Genomic DNA, 18,152 nt, shown 5'->3' on the forward strand with positions numbered 1-18,152 from the left:
GCTCAGTAGAAACAAACCTAATAAAAAATAAATAAATAAAAACAAACAAATGCAGAAAGCTAGCTATTAAAATGATCCGTCTGCCAGATTTCACTTTGCACTTGGAGTATAAAAAAACATGTTTATGTCACGATAGTACTATAGAAAAGTAAGGAGAGCCTTAAAAGCGTCACAGTTAATCCTCTGGGGAACATGAATGTCTGGACAATTTAAAGCCAATCCATTTAGTAGATATTTCACTGTATATATGAAAAATATGACATGTTGGTGGGTTTAAATGACAATTATAACAGCTGAGATGTTTATAATATGTATATATATATGTTATGATGTCTACTACAGTATGTGTACCATCTTAGTTTAATTTGTTAGCATGCTGATCAGCACTAAGCAAAGAACAGCTGAAGCGGACGGGAATGTCATCAGTTATGCAGAACTGTTTTCAGTTGTTTTTGTTAAAAATGCACTCAACTGCATTTTTTGCACCATTAATTTGTGATTAGGTTTTGTAACTTGTTTACAATGTAAACAATTAAAATAATTGACCTCAGTTTGACACATTTATCTCTGAGTGGTCCTTGAACATTTTATTGCAAAACAGCCCTCCAATCCACCTGGAAGAGCTGCAGCAGGTTTGAACCGGACGCTTTACTGCATGGCTAGTAAACACTGAAATGAACAAACCAATGCTTTTTATGAAAGACCAAGAAACAATTAAGCTTTCAAAGATTATGCATAAGTAAGAATTCACAGAACATTTAAAAAAAAAACTAGTTCTAAAAATAGAACTTATTCTTTATATCAATCTAAAAATCATGGCAAAATAGAGGTTATTGTAATAAAGCAAGTTTGAAAGGAATTAAGAATGACACCCATACAATAAACATATTTTGGTCCTTATGTCCTACTAATATTGGATATTTTGTCATTAGATTATATTTCTCCTCCAAAACTTGATTGAATTAAGCCATAATTATATTGGACATTGCTGCTGTGATGTTAATATGTGTTATTGGATCATTTTGGGTGGATATACAGGCAATAAAGCAAACTTAGTGTTACATAAGAGTATCAGCAAACATGGTGAACCAGCATACAGTTCATTGCCACTATCTCTGGTGGGACTGCAACATGCTGCACTGTTTGCTTTTACACTCTATCTTGACCTCGCTCCAGCACACATAAGAGAGCATTGATTACCATAAAACTCTATGCATACTTTCATGATCCCATCAGAATGAATCTTAATACATGGGGATCCCCTAACTTTGACTGAAAGCGTTAACGTGGCTCCGGGTTGTTCTGGGTAAAGTTTCTCCTTTGACTCGGTCCTTGACCTGTGGGCGGGTCATCCCGGCTGTCAGTGCAAAAGAGGGATATTTGTAACTGAACCACACACGCCAGCAGGCAGGTGTCCACTGAGAGGGGGGCTGGTTATGCTTTAAGTTGAATGTAAAGTTAAAAAAAATAAAAATGTCGCGGATATTAAACCTTATCAACGGTCATTTGCGGAGAGATTTAGCCGCGTATCGAGGGATTGCTCTGCTGCCTTTAAGGACCATTTCCTGCACCTCAAGAAAACAAGCACACGAGAGGTGAGTCAGTTTACATTTGATCAAATTTGCGTATATCAAACACTCTTTATTTGGGAAATTTGATGTAAATATCCAGCTATAAATTACGCGCAGTTTGTGCTTAAAGCTGCAGTTTCTTTACGTAGACATTTTTTATGCAGCATGTCATCATGTCACACACATGGTCAACATGGACTTGTCAGCTCTGGTTGCAGGCATGGCAGCATTGTAAACAGACAGCTGAGGTGCATGCCTGTGCTGTGTATATTCACCTGATGTCCATTTTCCTCTCTGCAGTGATGCACACACATCGGCTTTAAGGAAGAGATGGAAGGACACCGCAGACACTGTGATCATCGGTGGGGGGTGTGTGGGGGTCAGCGTGGCCTATCACTTGGCCAAAGCTGGCATGAAAGACGTGGTGCTGTTGGAGAAGTCTGATCTGACAGCTGGATCCACGTGGCACGCTGTACGTCTGCCAAAACCTACTTTTGTTTATTAAATACAAGGAATGTGATGGGGGATTAAGATGGCAAATGGCAAAGTGAGCTTCACATGGAGAATACCCAGTTGATCAGTGTCAACTATCACCAGTTTATTGTCTGCCTTTAACAATTATTTAAAACCAAAGTTCACCAAAACAAGTATCATCTTAATAAAGTATTTTGTTTATAAAATGTCAGGAAATGAAAATCTAGGCAACATTTCTCTAAAGCCCAATGTTAAACTTGTTTGTTTTGTCCGAGCAACAGTCCAAAAACCAAGAATGATTCCCAGCAGGTTAAACTATATCTGTAACTTGTGTTTCAAACAATTTTATTTTCCTAAAGTGACATCCTTGTAATTTTTCTTCAAGATCTTAAAACTAAAATATTCAATTTAATGTATTGTATGGCACATGTAAATCCTCACATTTAAAAAGCTATGAGACACTGAATGTTTGGTATTTTTACTTACTGATACAAATGACTGAAACATCTAATCAATGACTACAATATTTGCAGATTGATTTTCTTTTGAAAGAATGATTAATCAAGTAATTGTTGTGGAGAAATCCTCATCATTTGAAGGCTGGAAGTAGTGAATATGTTTTGCTTTATGCTTGAAGAAATAACTGAATTGACCAATCTTTTCAGCACTTTTTGCTTTTATTTTTACTTTTTTGAAATCCTCTTTAAAGTTTTTAAATAAATGGATTCACAATGTCTTAAATTTGAAGTTTTATATAATAACTTTGCATTTTATTTATGAATAAAAGCAAAATGGGTTGAATATCAGCCATTTATTACAATCAAATACATTTCCTATGCAAGAAATTCCAACTGACAGTGTCCAATTGAAAGGAAAGTTAAAGCACTTGAAAGGAGAGATCTTCCTCGACAGCCTCACGCTGTTTACAGATATCTCTGTGTTATTCAGTAGTGGCATGGTTTCCATCCAGGCAGCTGTTACAAGTTCTCTTCTGAGGTCTACTCTTACATTCACTTCACTGAAATGCTATTTATATACGTTTGACATGTCAACGGGTGGAGACTTACTCTTATTCAGTTACTCATCTGTGGGGGCTGGAGCCGATCCCAGCATGCATTTTTGGAGAGACTGCTCTGGGCACATGGACAATTTTAGATGCATGTTTTTTTGACTGTGTAAGGAAACACTGCCATGCTCTTTAAGAAGTATGGGAACAAAATAAAGATGATTTATGTACTTTCAACTCCTTTAAAAAGTTAAAGTCAGTTTGTCACTTTAATCTCAATTCCTCTTACATTTGCAGCAGCTTGGGCAGAGAATTAAAGACGCTAATATCTATATTTGTATACAAATAAATGATCAAATGACATTGCAGGTGTAGCCTGAAGCCTTTTAAAGCATATCAAAGTTGATGATCAACCAAAAATTATAAAATAATTCAAACCAGTGTTTCGCAAACCCAAGATGACATTCTTAAACGTGTCCACAGTGAAAATACATTTAGTTTTCTGTCATACAGGAGGAAATGATATTACAATTTTTACATTATTTTTCTTATCAAATATTTACCAATTAATCTTGTATTTGACAAATAATCCATACATCTTTTCAGCCTTAATTAGCAGATAAATAACTGCATATTTCTTTGAGATTAGGTGAATACCAAAAATGGGCCAAAAGGAGAGTAAATATTGCACAGACATTCATCAGATAGGTAGATGCAACACTACCTCAAAGAATGATAATGTTGCTCCAAGTCTTGCTGGATTTGTTTCCTGACTTCAAGTCAGATGTCAGTGGTGTGTTTACAACTTCTTTCCCACCAAAACATTTGTAAATACAATTTTAAATAGGAGTCTGTGCCCTTTTTCCCCACTATCATCCATCATGGTCTTTTCTGTGTTTCAGGCTGGTTTAGCAACATATTACCATCCGGGCATCAACCTCAAAAAAGTCCACTATGACAGCATTAAATTATACGAGAAGCTGGAGGAAGAAACTGGACAGGTGAGGTTCCTCGCTCCTCCTTCCTCACTTTGATGGCCGTTGTTTCTGAGTGCCATGATATTCATATTGTCTTGTTGTCTTCAGGCAGTGGGCTTTCATAACCCCGGCAGCGTCCGTATCGCTTCATCTGCAGCTCGAGTGGATGAGATGAGGTACCAGATGACGCGCACACACTGGCACGTGACCGAGCAGTACATGATCGAACCGGAGAGAGTCCTGGAACTCTTCCCTCTGCTCAATATAGACAAGGTCTGTGCTAACCATCCAATATATTACAGTTTCTATTCTAGATAATGTGATTCTCAAACTAATTATCTAAAAAGAAGAACACTTTCAAATACCCATCAGTGTAGACATTTCTGAAAACGTGTTTTTAATTAAAGGAATAGATGTTGGGAATATGCTAAGAGGTAGTCGCCTTTTTTCCAAAACTAAGACGAGCGGATTGATACCACTCTTACATCTGTCGATTGAATTTGAAGGATGAAAAGGATGGGAAAGTGGATCCATTTGGTCCAGAGCAAGATATCTTAACAACTACAGGCCAGATTTCCATGAAAGATGCTATCATTTCTCATGAACCTTTGAAGATTATTCCCTCAGATTTATTTTAAGCTCATGTCCTTTATTGGGGTACCAGCACAAGGTCAAAAGGATCTTTGGTAAACAAGAATGTCCATGAAATAATCAGCATATTCAGGCATGCTCCCTCAGAGGCAGAGCCCTTTTCATTTTGGACCTTCCAGGGTGCCAAAATGTCAACCTTGCTCAGAGAAAAAATAACCCATATCATCAAATATTAGGCCTGCATGATCTTTTATTTTAAATATTCATGATCCCCAGAAAAGCATTTCTTCTGTGTATATGTAGTCATATAGTCATGGAAAATGTTAGCACAATTAAGACACGTCTGATCATTGTTCCATTATTGTATATTATATTCTATTCAGCTGAAATCGGAAACTTCAAGTTTCTCTACATTCTCAGGTGTTGGCAGGTCTGTACACCCCAGGAGACGGTCACATTGACCCCTACTCTCTGACCATGGCTCTGGCTGCTGGGGCTCGTATGTACGGGGCCCAAATCTACAACCCAGCTCCGGTCACCGCCCTCAACCCGACCGCTGACGGGAAGTGGGACGTCCAGACGCCTCATGGGACCATCCGGGCCAATCGCATCGTCAATGCAACAGGTGTGTACTTGAAAACTCATATTCTCAAGGCAAAGATAACGGTAAAAGTCTTGTGTTTATCCGGAACAATGGACAAATATTAAGGGTTTCTGACTCAATAACAGGACTTAGAAATGCATCATTGTTCGGTTCAAGGACGACATTTTCTTTTGGACAATAAACAACGAAAGATTGTGGTAAAGAACAGAATACATGTTGTAGATAATACACGTTGTTTCGGGCTTGGTCATGTTTTACAAGGGATTTCTAATTTAGGATACACTTATCTACCATGTGACAGAACATGGCGGACATAAGAATATTCCATGGATGTTCTATAAGGTACATTTGTATATCCAGACATCATGCAATATGTGCTATTGTTGTCATATTTCCTGCTAACACATAGGAAATGGTGGAAAGGTCCATGCTAAAATGTATCTATGTCTTAATCTTCTGATTAAGTCTCAATGCAGACACATCCTGCAGTCACTGCTTTAAACCATGTTATCTGTGGACACTGCAGCAGGGGACCTTTGTCCACACAGACCAGTGATCACAGAGTTCAGACAAATTGGCTTTTGGCTTGAACTGGGTCATACCAGTTCTGAGGGGATCCTGTTGGCAAGAACTCCTTTAAACCCTGCTGCTGTTCCTTGTTTACCTGTCAATGTTCAGGAACTTATTTCAGTCCTCTATCAAGGACATTTTGTAACTTATATAAGTCATGCATATTTGTCCTTAGTCCCCTTTTCTCTGCAACATCAAACAGAGTTAGATCAACTAAGAAATCAATGGCAACTGCTTTTTAACCTTCAATACTAAATACTGTAAATCCATGGATCAGATTACGTTTAAAATAGAGTTTAGACATTCTGCAATGCAAACATCTTTGTCCACTTAAATGTCCAATACACTCCACAAGCAGCGACATGCAGTCAGGGGAGGCAGGGGAGGCAGAGCCTCACCTGTCATACTCCAATGTAACGGAAAAACAACTAAAGAAAAACTAAATAGTAATAATAATAAAATGTCTCCACTGATCTGTGTTGTAAGTGTGATTTCTGTATGATTCCAATCGCTTTTTATAGTCAAAATCAGCAAATTGGCCGAGCTCCGCTACAACTACAGGGAGCGATGAGGATTGAGGCAGGGACGAGCTCTGCCTCTCGTAAGCCCACAGTAACTGGCTGGAGCGCGGGCACTAATTTAACGCGGGCACTTATTTTGTGACGCACTCAAACCAGTTACTGTGGGGTGAGGTGAGGCACAGATGAGCTCTGCCTCACCTCAGAATGCGTCACCCCACAGAAACTGGCTGGAAAGCGGACCCTAAGCGCATGCCTGCACCATCTCACTGTAGGTCACCAATGTAATGTTTGTAGATCCCTTTATTACATTTATCCTCGCCATCCATAGTCTCTAAATAACTTATTTCACGTATATATGATATTTAGGCTCGCTGGTCTCATCATACAACGGCAATGAAAAAAGCACCAGGGGAGGCAGCAATATCCTCTGCCGCACTGAAGGGGGCGCACGTGAGCCCACAGGTTCTTGTTGCTACTGTTATTCTACACAGAGACGGTAGACGCAAACAACAAACTAGACTTTGGAAACTAGAGGAAGATAAGGAGGACTTTTACAAAAAAGTAATAGAGATTGTTGTCCAGAAGGAGAGCATGGACTTCATCTTCAAGTCAAGGTAAGACCACAATTGTAATGAAAATGGGATCTTACTGAGAAATAACAATCCAATATTTAGATTTGGGGTATCCTTTTGTTGAACGGTCTGTTTAAAATGAATTGAAGCATCAGACTAAAAAAGCTTTTGTAAATAACCGAATATTTCGATTAAGGTCAAATTTAAAAGAAAGAGTCAGTGCCTCACCAGCCATGAACCTCACCGCACGTCACTGTCCACAAGCATTACATCTTACATCGCACCATACAAAACTGTGGAGGAACATTTATATATCTCGTTCACATCTTGTGTTATTTATTTTCTGCTTTGGGTTTGCACATTCTGTACTCTGGTTGGAGCCAGAGTTACTGTGAGTTGCGGGTCCTGCTGGCCTTTTGCCTTCCCTGTGTCCAGCAGCCAATCCAAACAGGCCAGCAGTTCACATGTTATCCAATCTTGAAGCAGCAGCACATGCACACCTCCCAACAAACCTTTTTTTAAAGCATTTTCCTGCTTTTTGTTTCCAGGGACTGAAATGTAAACTGGTTTTGTTGAGCTTGCATAACACCAACCATATTTGGTTAAACTCTCTCCCTGCTACTCTCTCACTTCAATTGTATACTGCAGCTCGTAAAAAGCTGTGTCCAGAACCTTATTTAAAGTTATTTTATCCAGCTAACATCTTATTTTCACACATTGTGTGACTGTTGAAACTGAGACGTAGTCTGGAACTGCTTCCTCCTCTTTCCAATAAAGTTGACCGATGACCGAAATTAAGGTCAGAGGTTCCCTAGATTGTGACCCCATAGGATCAGTTTCTGCATGTCAGCCTTGTTTTGACCATTGTGTGAAGACGCTCTTCAAGCCTGCAAACCGATAAATGTTATCAATCATAAACTTAAGCAAGTGGTAGAAGCAAACACTCAGATCTTGTACTTCAGTAACTGGAGCATTACCACAAGAAAAAGTTCTGCATTGCAATTTTATCTGAGTATACAACATATATTTAAAGTACTAGGTAAAACTACTAATTATACAGAATCCTCCATTTTATAATCATATATGTATTATATTATAATTGTTAAAGAAATATTGTAGTAGTTGCAGCTGGTAAAAATGGGGCTGAGTAAGTACGTTTTAAACTGATGAGTAGCTTGTTAGTTTACTCCAGGTATCAACAAAGTATCATCTCATTTGTACCCTTAATAAAGGATAATTTGTGTGTTCATTATATTTTGCTCAGGAGTTACAGATGATCAAACATTTTTATTTATTTTTTAATCTTATTTATATTTTTCATCTTATTTGAACTTACTCCCTATATTTCCACATACCCTATGGCAACGTACTGCATAATTCCCCCTGGTTTGGAACCAATTCCTTATCCTGTGACCTTCTGACCAAATATTTAACTAATTATTCAAAGTTTAAGGAAATGTATTTTTTTTGTGAAAATCATTCATTTATTCAATCCTTTATTTGAGACTTGATATCGAAGTGAGATCCTCATTTTCATAATTCCGAGCACAAGCAAAGACATTAAACAATCCATCAGTTAATCTTAAGACAAATCGAATTGAACAGAATGGCCGGCTGATATTGACAAAGCACTTTGTGTTTCAAAGATTTGTTTATTTCTGTGAGCTTGTTAACAAATGAATCTCTATTCCTGGGTCACTCAGTGAAAGTGTGTGCAGCCCAGCTCCTGCCTGAACTGCCTGGATCTTATCTGGAGGTTGTGTGTTCATGCACCCCTACCTCATTGCTCACCATGAGATAAAGTTCACATATGATGCACACGTAGAATTTAAAGAGGACATGTTGGAGAGTTAATAACCTGCAGGCTTTTACCCCAACTAACATCCTGCAGCTTAATACATGTAAGATACATTTGTGTTTATATCAGAAGACAGCAGGTCTCACAGAGCCTGATGGTGTAACCCAACATATCTGAGCTTTGGCTGTTAATACATGAACCAGCTGGTGAACATTTAGCAGCATATAGCACATGTTCCCTTCTGTATCTGCTGAATGAACTGCTGAAATCGTGCAGCTGTTACTGTACATAATGTGCATGACAACAAAACGCTGAAGCTCACTGCAGCTATAAAACTAAATGATTTCCTGCAGAGAAAGGTTTTCTGTAACGGTTTTAGCCCATTGGAGGAACATACTGTACATTAAACACTGTACATTTAACCATACAACATTGTATGTGAAGTCCCCTGTGATGTTTTTTTGTACTTTTCTATGAATGCGTTTATGGGCTTAATTTGAAATCATGTTTTTAAAAATGATTTACCTTTCCTTTTTAATAACTGAAATAGGGCAGTAAGTTCTTACTTACAAACACATTCATTCATCAAAGTTTGTGTATCCACCGGGAGACATAAACCCTTTTTTAAAGGTCCAATAACACCACTGAGGCAATGGAGAACATCATGTAACGCCCATCCAAAGCTGCCAAACTACTGGAACAGTGAAAGTAGTTAGAAGAAGTTGCACAAATATGGGAATACGCTTATTAAAAGAGTTGGATGAGAAGACCAATACCATCATTATATGTGTTGGATATGAAACTAAAGCCAGCTTTGTTTAGCTTTGATTGAAGACAAGAAGCATAAGTCGTTATCCTTAGAAAAGGCTATAGTCTTCTAGCTGCAGCTTAATGTATGATAGGGCTGTCCTTTTATCATGAAATGAATTGGACTCAACCAACACAGCATTAGTCACTTATCTTCTTGGTTTATTTAATTTCCCTCTGTTGTTTTTTTGAAGGTTTCTGGGCCCGGGAGGTGGGTAAGATGATTGGGTTTGAACACCCCACCATCCCAGTGCACCATCAGTACATTGTCACAGCAACAGTCCCGGAGGTGAAGGCTCTGAAGACGGAGCTGGCTGTCATCAGGGATCTGGATGCATCTTACTATCTGCGCCAGGAGAGAGACGGCCTGCTGTTCGGCCCGTATGAGAAGATGGAGAAGATGGTGCTGCAGGACTCCTGGGTCAGAGATGGAGTGCCTCCAGGTCTGTCTGCGATGGACACATTTGTCTTAAACGCACTTTGAATTGCCTTGTGTTGAAAAGTGCTATATAAATAAACTTGCCTTGCCTTGCCTTGCCTTGCCTTAAACCTCTTTTATTTATTTAAATGAACCTTCTTTGTTTGGCTGCTGCAGGTTTCGGTAAGGAGCTGTTTGAGTCTGATCTCGACAGGATAATGGAGCACGTGGAGATGGCCATGGAGATGGTCCCCGTACTGAAGAAAGCCGACATCATCAACATTGTGTCTGGACCAATCACGTACACCCCTGACCTGCTGCCCATGGTCGGACCACACCAAGGGGTTCGCAACTACTGGACTGCCATCGGTTTCGGGTATGTGATTGGTAGATTCAGATTGGTTAGCATCTTTGGGGATTAAAACCTCAGGAATAAACCTTCAGGATAAGGGCATGATGAAGACCTGAACACAGACAGGTATAAACCAACTTCTAATGCAATATTCACAGAAATACTCACCTCCAAATTATTCATTCTTAATTCTGCGTTAATTGTACAGTTTATCAGTTGTTATATGTGTTAGGGAAATAATTGTCCTAGACTCCTAGATATGACGTGCAGGACCAACCCTGACGTCTGTTATCTCCTTTAAGGAGATAGGCTGCTTCAGCCATAAAGTTGTTGTTCCCATTCTATGACCGGGCAACCCTAGGTCACAGATGGTTTATTATTGTGGGTACACTGGGACACTTCCTTCTCTGTGTTTGTGGACTCCAAGGTGTGAAATCTTCGAGGCCATAAGTGTCAGACGCAAGTAACTCAGTGTTCCCAACTGTTTAGGCTATCTTCTCAAATATGTTGATTACTCTCTGCGAAACCAGTTAAATGGGCTAACGAGAGAGAGGCGCTCCAGATTTGACGTGGCAACTCTACCGTGAAGTCAGAACCTCTGGCTCTTGGACTTGTGATGTGAATTCTCCGGCCGAAGCTCCAAATAAACCATCAGTGTTTGACATCAAAGCTACTGCTCTTCCCGTGTCTCTTTCCTGAGTCGGTGACTCCCACTGCATTGCTGCTACACAGAAGTTTCCTCTACAATATGCTTTTATTGTTGCAGTGATAACAGAGGTTTTCCTTAAAGAAACAGCTTGGGAAGCAGTATTTTATTTATTAATCAAATTGTAATCTTAAAGAAAAAGTTGATTTTTGTGACCATTGTAATCAAGTCAGTTTGCCTGCAACCATACAACAACCAAACGAGGCTAAGGGACCTTTCCCAGATTTAATTTGACAAAAGAGTGCTCAACTTTGACAACTTTGACAATCTCCTGCCAATAGAGTAGACAGTTTAAATTGGGCAGATTCATAATGTTCAAAGCTTTGGGCTATTTTCAGGTATGGAGTCATCCATGCTGGCGGTATCGGTAAGTTCCTGAGTGACTGGATCGTAAATGGAGAGCCTCCCTACGACCTGATCGAGTGCGACCCCAACCGCTACGGGAAATGGGTAGAAGTGCCTTTCCTGTGCGACAAAGCTCGAGAATCCTATGGCTTCAACAATGTGGGTAAGGATTATTCAAGACGCACGTTCATTGGACAAAACCTTGCATTTTTACAGTCATTTCACTTTTTAAATGTCTCTTCTCTACTGTGTCCAGTTGGTTACCCAAAGGAGGAGCGGTTCGCCGGTCGACCAACTCACAGAAAAAGCGGCGTCTACGAGCTGCTGAAGGACCAAGGATCCATGGGCTTTCACGCCGGCTGGGAACAACCTCACTGGTTCTACAAACCTGGAGACGACACCGGATACAAGTAAGGCATCCAGTTATAAGAGCAATATTACATCAATTAATATACAGAAATGTCTTTATATTTTTGACAGGCAGGATGCATTCAATCCCTATCTTAGACCTGAACCGGCATTTTAATGAGTAAACATTTGAATATGGGTTCCCCAGCTTTTGTTTTAACTTTTGTTCTACAAACCTAGAGATGATATCGTTAACTGCAACCAGTACCAGAACTAGTATGGAGTGTGACATGTGCTTTTTAAAAAAAATCTGAAATAATGTCTTAGTTGTTTTGATTGGCGAGAAGCCTTCAATCACAATTTTAGACCTGGACAGACATGTTAGGAAGTAAACAGCAAACAGTATGTTCCCCAACCACTTTTTAGCTTTTGTTTTGTAACAGCTTTTAATGTACAGTATTGTTTGCAGCTGTTGCAACCCTTTAATAATCGAGCAATCCTGCACTCGAGCAATTAGCAATGCATAAAGAAAGACGCTATAATACGTTCTGCTGGAGATGTATGCATGTCAGAATAAATGTTAAAGGACACAATGTTTTGGCACAAAGCAAAGACGCATGTTCTCTCGCTCCTGACTCTCAGTTAATGCAAAGGCGAGCCCACCATACAGTACATCGTCTAACTCTGAGCAGCAGCCCCAGAGAACCATTTAGATACCTCACTGGGAAAGAGAACAGCTGCTGAAATGATTCAACACATGCAGATAACTGTACATAATCGCATGAGACACATCTCAACCATATGTCTCAGTCCCAAATCACAGCATGACATTATTTAAAAACCACACCCTAAGAGATTTACTGTTGGGAGTATTGCCAAAACTGTGGGTTTAGAAACCCGTCGGCCCGCTCAGTAGCTGCTTGGTCCATAAGTGTGACTTTGACGATTGTCTTTGTTAAGATATAAAATCTGCAGTAATAATAGTACAATGCAAATGTTCCCCCCCAAGCATTCGTTTGGCTCTAGGCAATGGCACTGTTTGTTGGTTGGTGCACCACTTTCGTCCAGACTTAAAAGATCATCCTACTTGTACTTTAAGATGAATTATATATCCTTTATTTAACCAGAAAAAATATTATTATAATTTCTTATGGGGATAGCACAATCATCAGGTAATAATGTTTTTTTCTCAAATATTTAGATTTATTTCCATATACCTGCATAACTAATGACATTACCACCAGTAATTTGTGTTTAAAGCTAACTATCAAACGTTAGCATGCTCACACTTAGCTAAAATGGTGAACAAGGGAATCATACCTGCTAATTGTAAGTATGTTAGCATGCTGACATTACAGTAGCATTTAGCTCACATCTAAGAACACTAACTCTGACTTTTGTTGATATGCGATAATATTTATTCATTTACAGTATATATTTAATATATATAACATGAGAAAGGGCTTCTGTTAGAACAATATTAATCATTACTTCCATATGTTTTGCATTATGCGATGAAGCCAATAAAAAAGGTCCAGTAACAAATGTTGTAATTTATATAACATCATATACAAATCGATCTCTTATATTTGTGATGTGCTCAGGCCCAGTTTCCGTCGCACAAACTGGTTCGGACCAGTCGGCCGGGAGTGCAAGCTGGTGATGGAGAAGGTGGGAGTCATCGACCTGACGCCTTTTGCCAAGTACATCGTGAAGGGGAAGGACTCACAGAAGCTGCTGGACCGCCTGTTTGCCAACACTATGCCCAAGGTAGAGCATGAGTATACTTTCATTAACATCAGTGTTATTCGTTTGAAGCACATTGCTCTGTCTAACTAATTCTCTGTTTGACCTGTGTGTCTTCAGGTGGGCCTGACTAACATCAGCCACATGTTGACACCCAATGGGAGAGTCTTTGCCGAGGTCACCATCACACAGCTGGCACCCGGAGAGTTCCTGCTCATCACAGGCTCCGGATCAGAGGGTCATGACCTCAGGTGAAACAATCAACACATGCTTTATTTTACTCAAGTTAATCTGGCTAGCAAAAGCTAATTTAGGATTTAGCATTAGTTAGCATTTTTTCTCCTATAACTGCTTCAGCAATGAGTACAACATTAAGATAATGATAACGTTTTCCCAACTGACATATCGTCTTTTGAAAGTATTTTAATTATAATGTTGATTATATTTCACATCATTAATCCGAATCTGTAAAGTAACTAAAGGTATTAAATGAATGTAGTGGAGTAGAAGTACAAAGTAACGTAAAATGTAAATACTCAAATTAAGTACAAGTAGGCCTAGCTCAAAATGTACTTAAGTACAGTGCTTGAGTAAATGTACTTAGTTACTTAACACCACTCACTACCAGGGTAACATGCATAATACCTCCCACAAGGTTCAAGGTTAGTTTATTTGTACAACAGATTTTAAGACACAGAGGCAATTCAAAGTGCTTCACATATGCATTTAACACATAATAATTCAAAACAAAACAAACAAACAAAAAGGCAATCCATAAAAGCGACAAAATAATGGTTGCAGCTAAAAGTGCAATGATAAGGCACGGTTATAGCATCTCGGGATAGGCAGCATTAAAAAGAAACCTTGATTCAAAAGAACCCAGGTTTGGGGTGGATCTCAGATTTTCAGGCAGTTTGTTCCAGGCTTGTGGTGCATACAAACTAAAAGCTGCCTCAGCAAATGCAGTTCTGACTCTGGGGTCAATGAGTAAACCCGCTCCTGATGATCTGAGAGCTCTGGCTGGCTCGTAACAGTGCAGCATCTCTGACGTGTATTTGCTTTGTATGTTGAAAGTAAGATTTTGAATTGTATCCTTTGTGTAATAGGAAGCCAGTGCAGATTTTTGAGACACACACGTTTACAAACATTCATTATTGTGATGTTTGTTCTCAGTCGCACACACCCTTAGGCCCGAGCTTTGCTGAACTCTCTCCCAGTATGTTTTATACTGCAGAAACTTAAAACCTTATAGCGGCTGTTAATACTACTCCCCTCCATTTGCTCCAATCAGGAGGCAGTAAGTTAACACTCTCTCTACCTCAGTTTAGTGCTCTGTACTGGCCTCTAGTGGCGACAGCACCAAACTACAGATGAAGAGTTCATGGAGGTCACATCATGTGGCACAAAGTGAAATATTTAATGCGATCAAGTAATAATGCTACTAAGTTATGTTAACAGTCAGTGTCCCTGAGGTCTAACAAATGTATCAATGGCATTTATTTTCTAATACAACATTTAAAGTATTTTAAATATATATTATTTTACTAATAATGTAGTCTATATCTACCCTACCTTTGTTGGCCCATTTCCTTATATCTGCTAGGACTGAAACCAACAATTTATATCTTCCATATTACGCTATGAATCGTTTGGTCAGAAAAAAGGGAAAAATGTCCATTTTTGATGATGTCTTTTTTTTGGTACAAAACCCAAAGATAATTAGTTTAGTCCAGCAAATTATTTTAACGATTAATCCTAATTGATGCAGGATAGCATTAATGAGACAATATAAGAATCTTTGTCCTGCATGCTGAGCGTTTTCTCTGTGGATTTACTCAGGTATATAGAGGCAGAGGCTGTAGATGGTGGTTATGACGTGGACATTACCAACGTGACAGAAGATATCGGCGTGCTGGGCATCGCAGGACCAAACTCCCGCAAAGTCCTGCAGAAGCTGACAGATGAGGATTTGAGTGATGCTGGATTCAAGTTTCTCCACTGTAAGGTCATCCAGCTGGCCGGCGTCTCTGTCCGGGCCATCAGGATCTCCTACACAGGTACTCCACACATTGTGACGTAATATCCTGTTTCTACAATATTCTACCAGAGGAACAGCAGAGTTTTAGTTGACTCAAGTAAAAAAAAAACCCTATGACAAATAAAACCGAGATAAAGATATTACACCTGAAATGTGGTAAAGTACCCCCTCTGGTGTATCTTAGGTTTGTTTTTATTAAATTGGAGATTCTGTGCAGTTAAGCTTCTTTGAGCACTGGGAAAAGCGCTATTTAAATGTTAAGTTTCTTCAACCCCAACAAATCCTATATGAATCTTCTATAATTAACTACGGCTTGTATTTCAGTATTTTAGGCACACAAATAAACTAGTGAAGTCATCTTATTTCCTATGGAAGCCCATTTCTGTTAACAGAATACCAGTTATTAAATATTAGGCATGTTAAAAATAAGAATACCGGGCCATTTTGGCAGATTTATCAATCGCGTATTTATAAGTGCTGAGTGTCTCAACATACTCTATGGGGTAATTCTGCATTTGCGTGTGTGTTTAGGTGAACTTGGTTGGGAGCTGTACATCGATCAGAAGAACATGGCGGCTGTGTATCAGGCCATGATGGAAGCAGGAAAGGACCAAGGCATTGACAATTTTGGCATCTACGCCATGTCCTCCCTCAGACTGGAGAAGGGCTTCAGAGGCTGGGGAGCTGAGGTACACACACACACACACACACACACACACACACACACACACACACACACACACACACACACACACACACACACACACACACACACACACACACACACACACACATTCTGTAAATTAGTGAGCGATATTCAAAGTACAATGTAAGATCATCCCATCCCTATCTATTTCTTTCATCTAACTTTTAGCTTGAATTGTTGAACTATTCCATTAAATAGCTGAGGTTATGACTTTTGGCTGATTTGGATGTTTGCAGATGAACTGTGACACCAACCCTCTGGAGGCTGGACTGGAATATTTCATCAAACTGAACAAGGTAACCCTCCATCTCACCTTTATGCATTTTTAACATACAATCATATCCAATTGTCCATCATGTATTATCCCTAACACTAGGAATAGGTTCTGAAATAAACATTTGCTGCATTATTCATGAAGCTGGCAACCATTTTAATCTGATTCCGAATTCAAGACTTTTCTCCTCTGATAGCATTTCACGTCACTCTTTAATCATTTCATGTCTGTAAATGCGTCTTCAGTTGGATCATCCACACATGTTTCTGTGTTTGTTCAGCCTGCTGACTTCATTGGCAAAGCCGCCCTTCAGGAGATCAAAGCTAAGGGCCTGAAGAGGAAGCTGTCCTACCTCGCCCTGGACACGGATGATGTCGACCCCGAAGGCAACGAGACCATCTGGCTCAACGGAAAGGTTAGCAACAGCGGAAGATGTCCAAGGATCCAGTTTTATTATAAATGTCAGGATGTGTGTTTCCAATATCAGCACGCCGCGCAGAGGGGGGATCATGTAGATTAAGATATGTTTGATTAACTCAATTTTGAATACAAGACATAAATATATGACTGTATCAACTATACAGTATACTTGATGTGCCAATTTTGGGGGATTGGTGGAATAGCCATTGAGAAAATAAAATACTTTAAATTGTTAAACCTTTTGGTAAACGTGACGTTGAGGGGAAAGGTGGATACATTTGGGAGAAATTGTTCTGTTTTTTTTAACATGTATCTTATCTCTTCTGTTCAGGTGGTAGGGAACACGACCTCCGGAGCCTACAGCTACACCGCCCAGCAGAGCCTTGCGTTCGGCTACCTGCCTCTGGAGCTGTGCTCGGTGGGGCAGAAGGTGGAGGTGGAGCTGCTGGGGAAGAAATACCCCGCCATGGTCATCCAGGAGCCCCTAGTCCTCACAGAGCCCACCCGCACCCGGCTGCAGAAGAAAGCCAAGGGAAAAGCATAAAGGGTCCTCAGTCAAAGGAGAACGGTTTTACTGTGATGTATCATGAAGAGTCTTATATGGAGAAAACAAACATTTTTGCGGTCAGTTTAGGGAAAAAAAGGTCACATCACTTCACAATTTCCTCCTCCTGCTTTGTTTCTGGACAAAGGGAGAACAGATTGTGATAGTGAATAATGCATCTTATGAATGTGTGTTTTAGTTACATGGAAATACTAAATGTTTGTTAAATGTTCTTGCACCATAATGTCTTAAAGTGCTGGAAGAGTAATCCACTTTTTGTAATTCCTTGAATGGATTTGATTGTTTGAAATGTTTGAACCTTTTTTGTGCAGGATACTTGATTTTTTTAATGAAATATGCCTTTTATTTTAAATTTAACAAAAAAAGATGATGCTGCTGCTTTTAGAAATAAGAACATGTTGGGACTGTGGCAAATGGGACAAAGTCTTTAAACACTATCAACAAAACAAACAAACGCTTTCAAACTTGTAAAATATTGTAAAATCTGCTCTTTTGTCTGTTATTGAATTGGTTTACATTAATACCTTCATAATTAAAGCTATGCACTCTGTGCCTTGTATTAGGTGTTTACTCCTTTTTCATTCTTCCTCAGAAGTCTTCCTAATTTGGTTGTTTCACGCTTGTAACTTATAAAATACACTTTAATTGTATTCATGATGATAAAATCATGAATAAAATCCATCACAATATATTGGATCACATTCATTAATAGTGTAAAATACATAAATGATAGTTTAAAATAA

General features: G+C 39.3%; 1 protein-coding gene across 1 annotated transcript; it reads left to right on the forward strand.

Moving 5' to 3' along the window:
• Positions 1–1,314: 1,314 nt before the first annotated feature.
• dmgdh (dimethylglycine dehydrogenase) lies at positions 1,315–17,968 on the forward strand. The gene is made up of 16 exons (XM_034238700.1): positions 1,315–1,595; positions 1,872–2,043; positions 3,954–4,052; positions 4,137–4,301; positions 5,040–5,244; positions 9,686–9,934; positions 10,087–10,285; positions 11,306–11,475; positions 11,569–11,722; positions 13,265–13,430; positions 13,527–13,657; positions 15,246–15,463; positions 15,976–16,133; positions 16,387–16,446; positions 16,705–16,839; positions 17,176–17,968. Exons 1-16 carry the CDS (start codon positions 1,474–1,476, stop codon positions 17,386–17,388), a joined length of 2,616 nt encoding a protein of 871 aa, XP_034094591.1. The 5' UTR covers positions 1,315–1,473; the 3' UTR covers positions 17,389–17,968.
• Positions 17,969–18,152: the final 184 nt, after the last annotated feature.

This window comes from Gymnodraco acuticeps, unplaced genomic scaffold (assembly GCF_902827175.1).
Source record: "Gymnodraco acuticeps unplaced genomic scaffold, fGymAcu1.1, whole genome shotgun sequence".
NCBI lineage: Eukaryota > Metazoa > Chordata > Actinopteri > Perciformes > Bathydraconidae > Gymnodraco > Gymnodraco acuticeps.

What these genes read in the sequence shown, in the direction of transcription:
- dmgdh (XM_034238700.1), top strand. Translation starts at nt 1,474, where the DNA reads ATGTCGCGGATATTAAACCTTATCAACGGTCATTTGCGGAGAGATTTA. An exon ending in TTGCCAACACTATGCCCAAG is followed by an intron (nt 13,431 to 13,526) that starts GTAGAGCATGAG and finishes GTGTGTCTTCAG; the next exon opens with GTGGGCCTGACTAACATCAG. An exon ending in CCATCTGGCTCAACGGAAAG is followed by an intron (nt 16,840 to 17,175) that starts GTTAGCAACAGC and finishes TCTTCTGTTCAG; the next exon opens with GTGGTAGGGAACACGACCTC.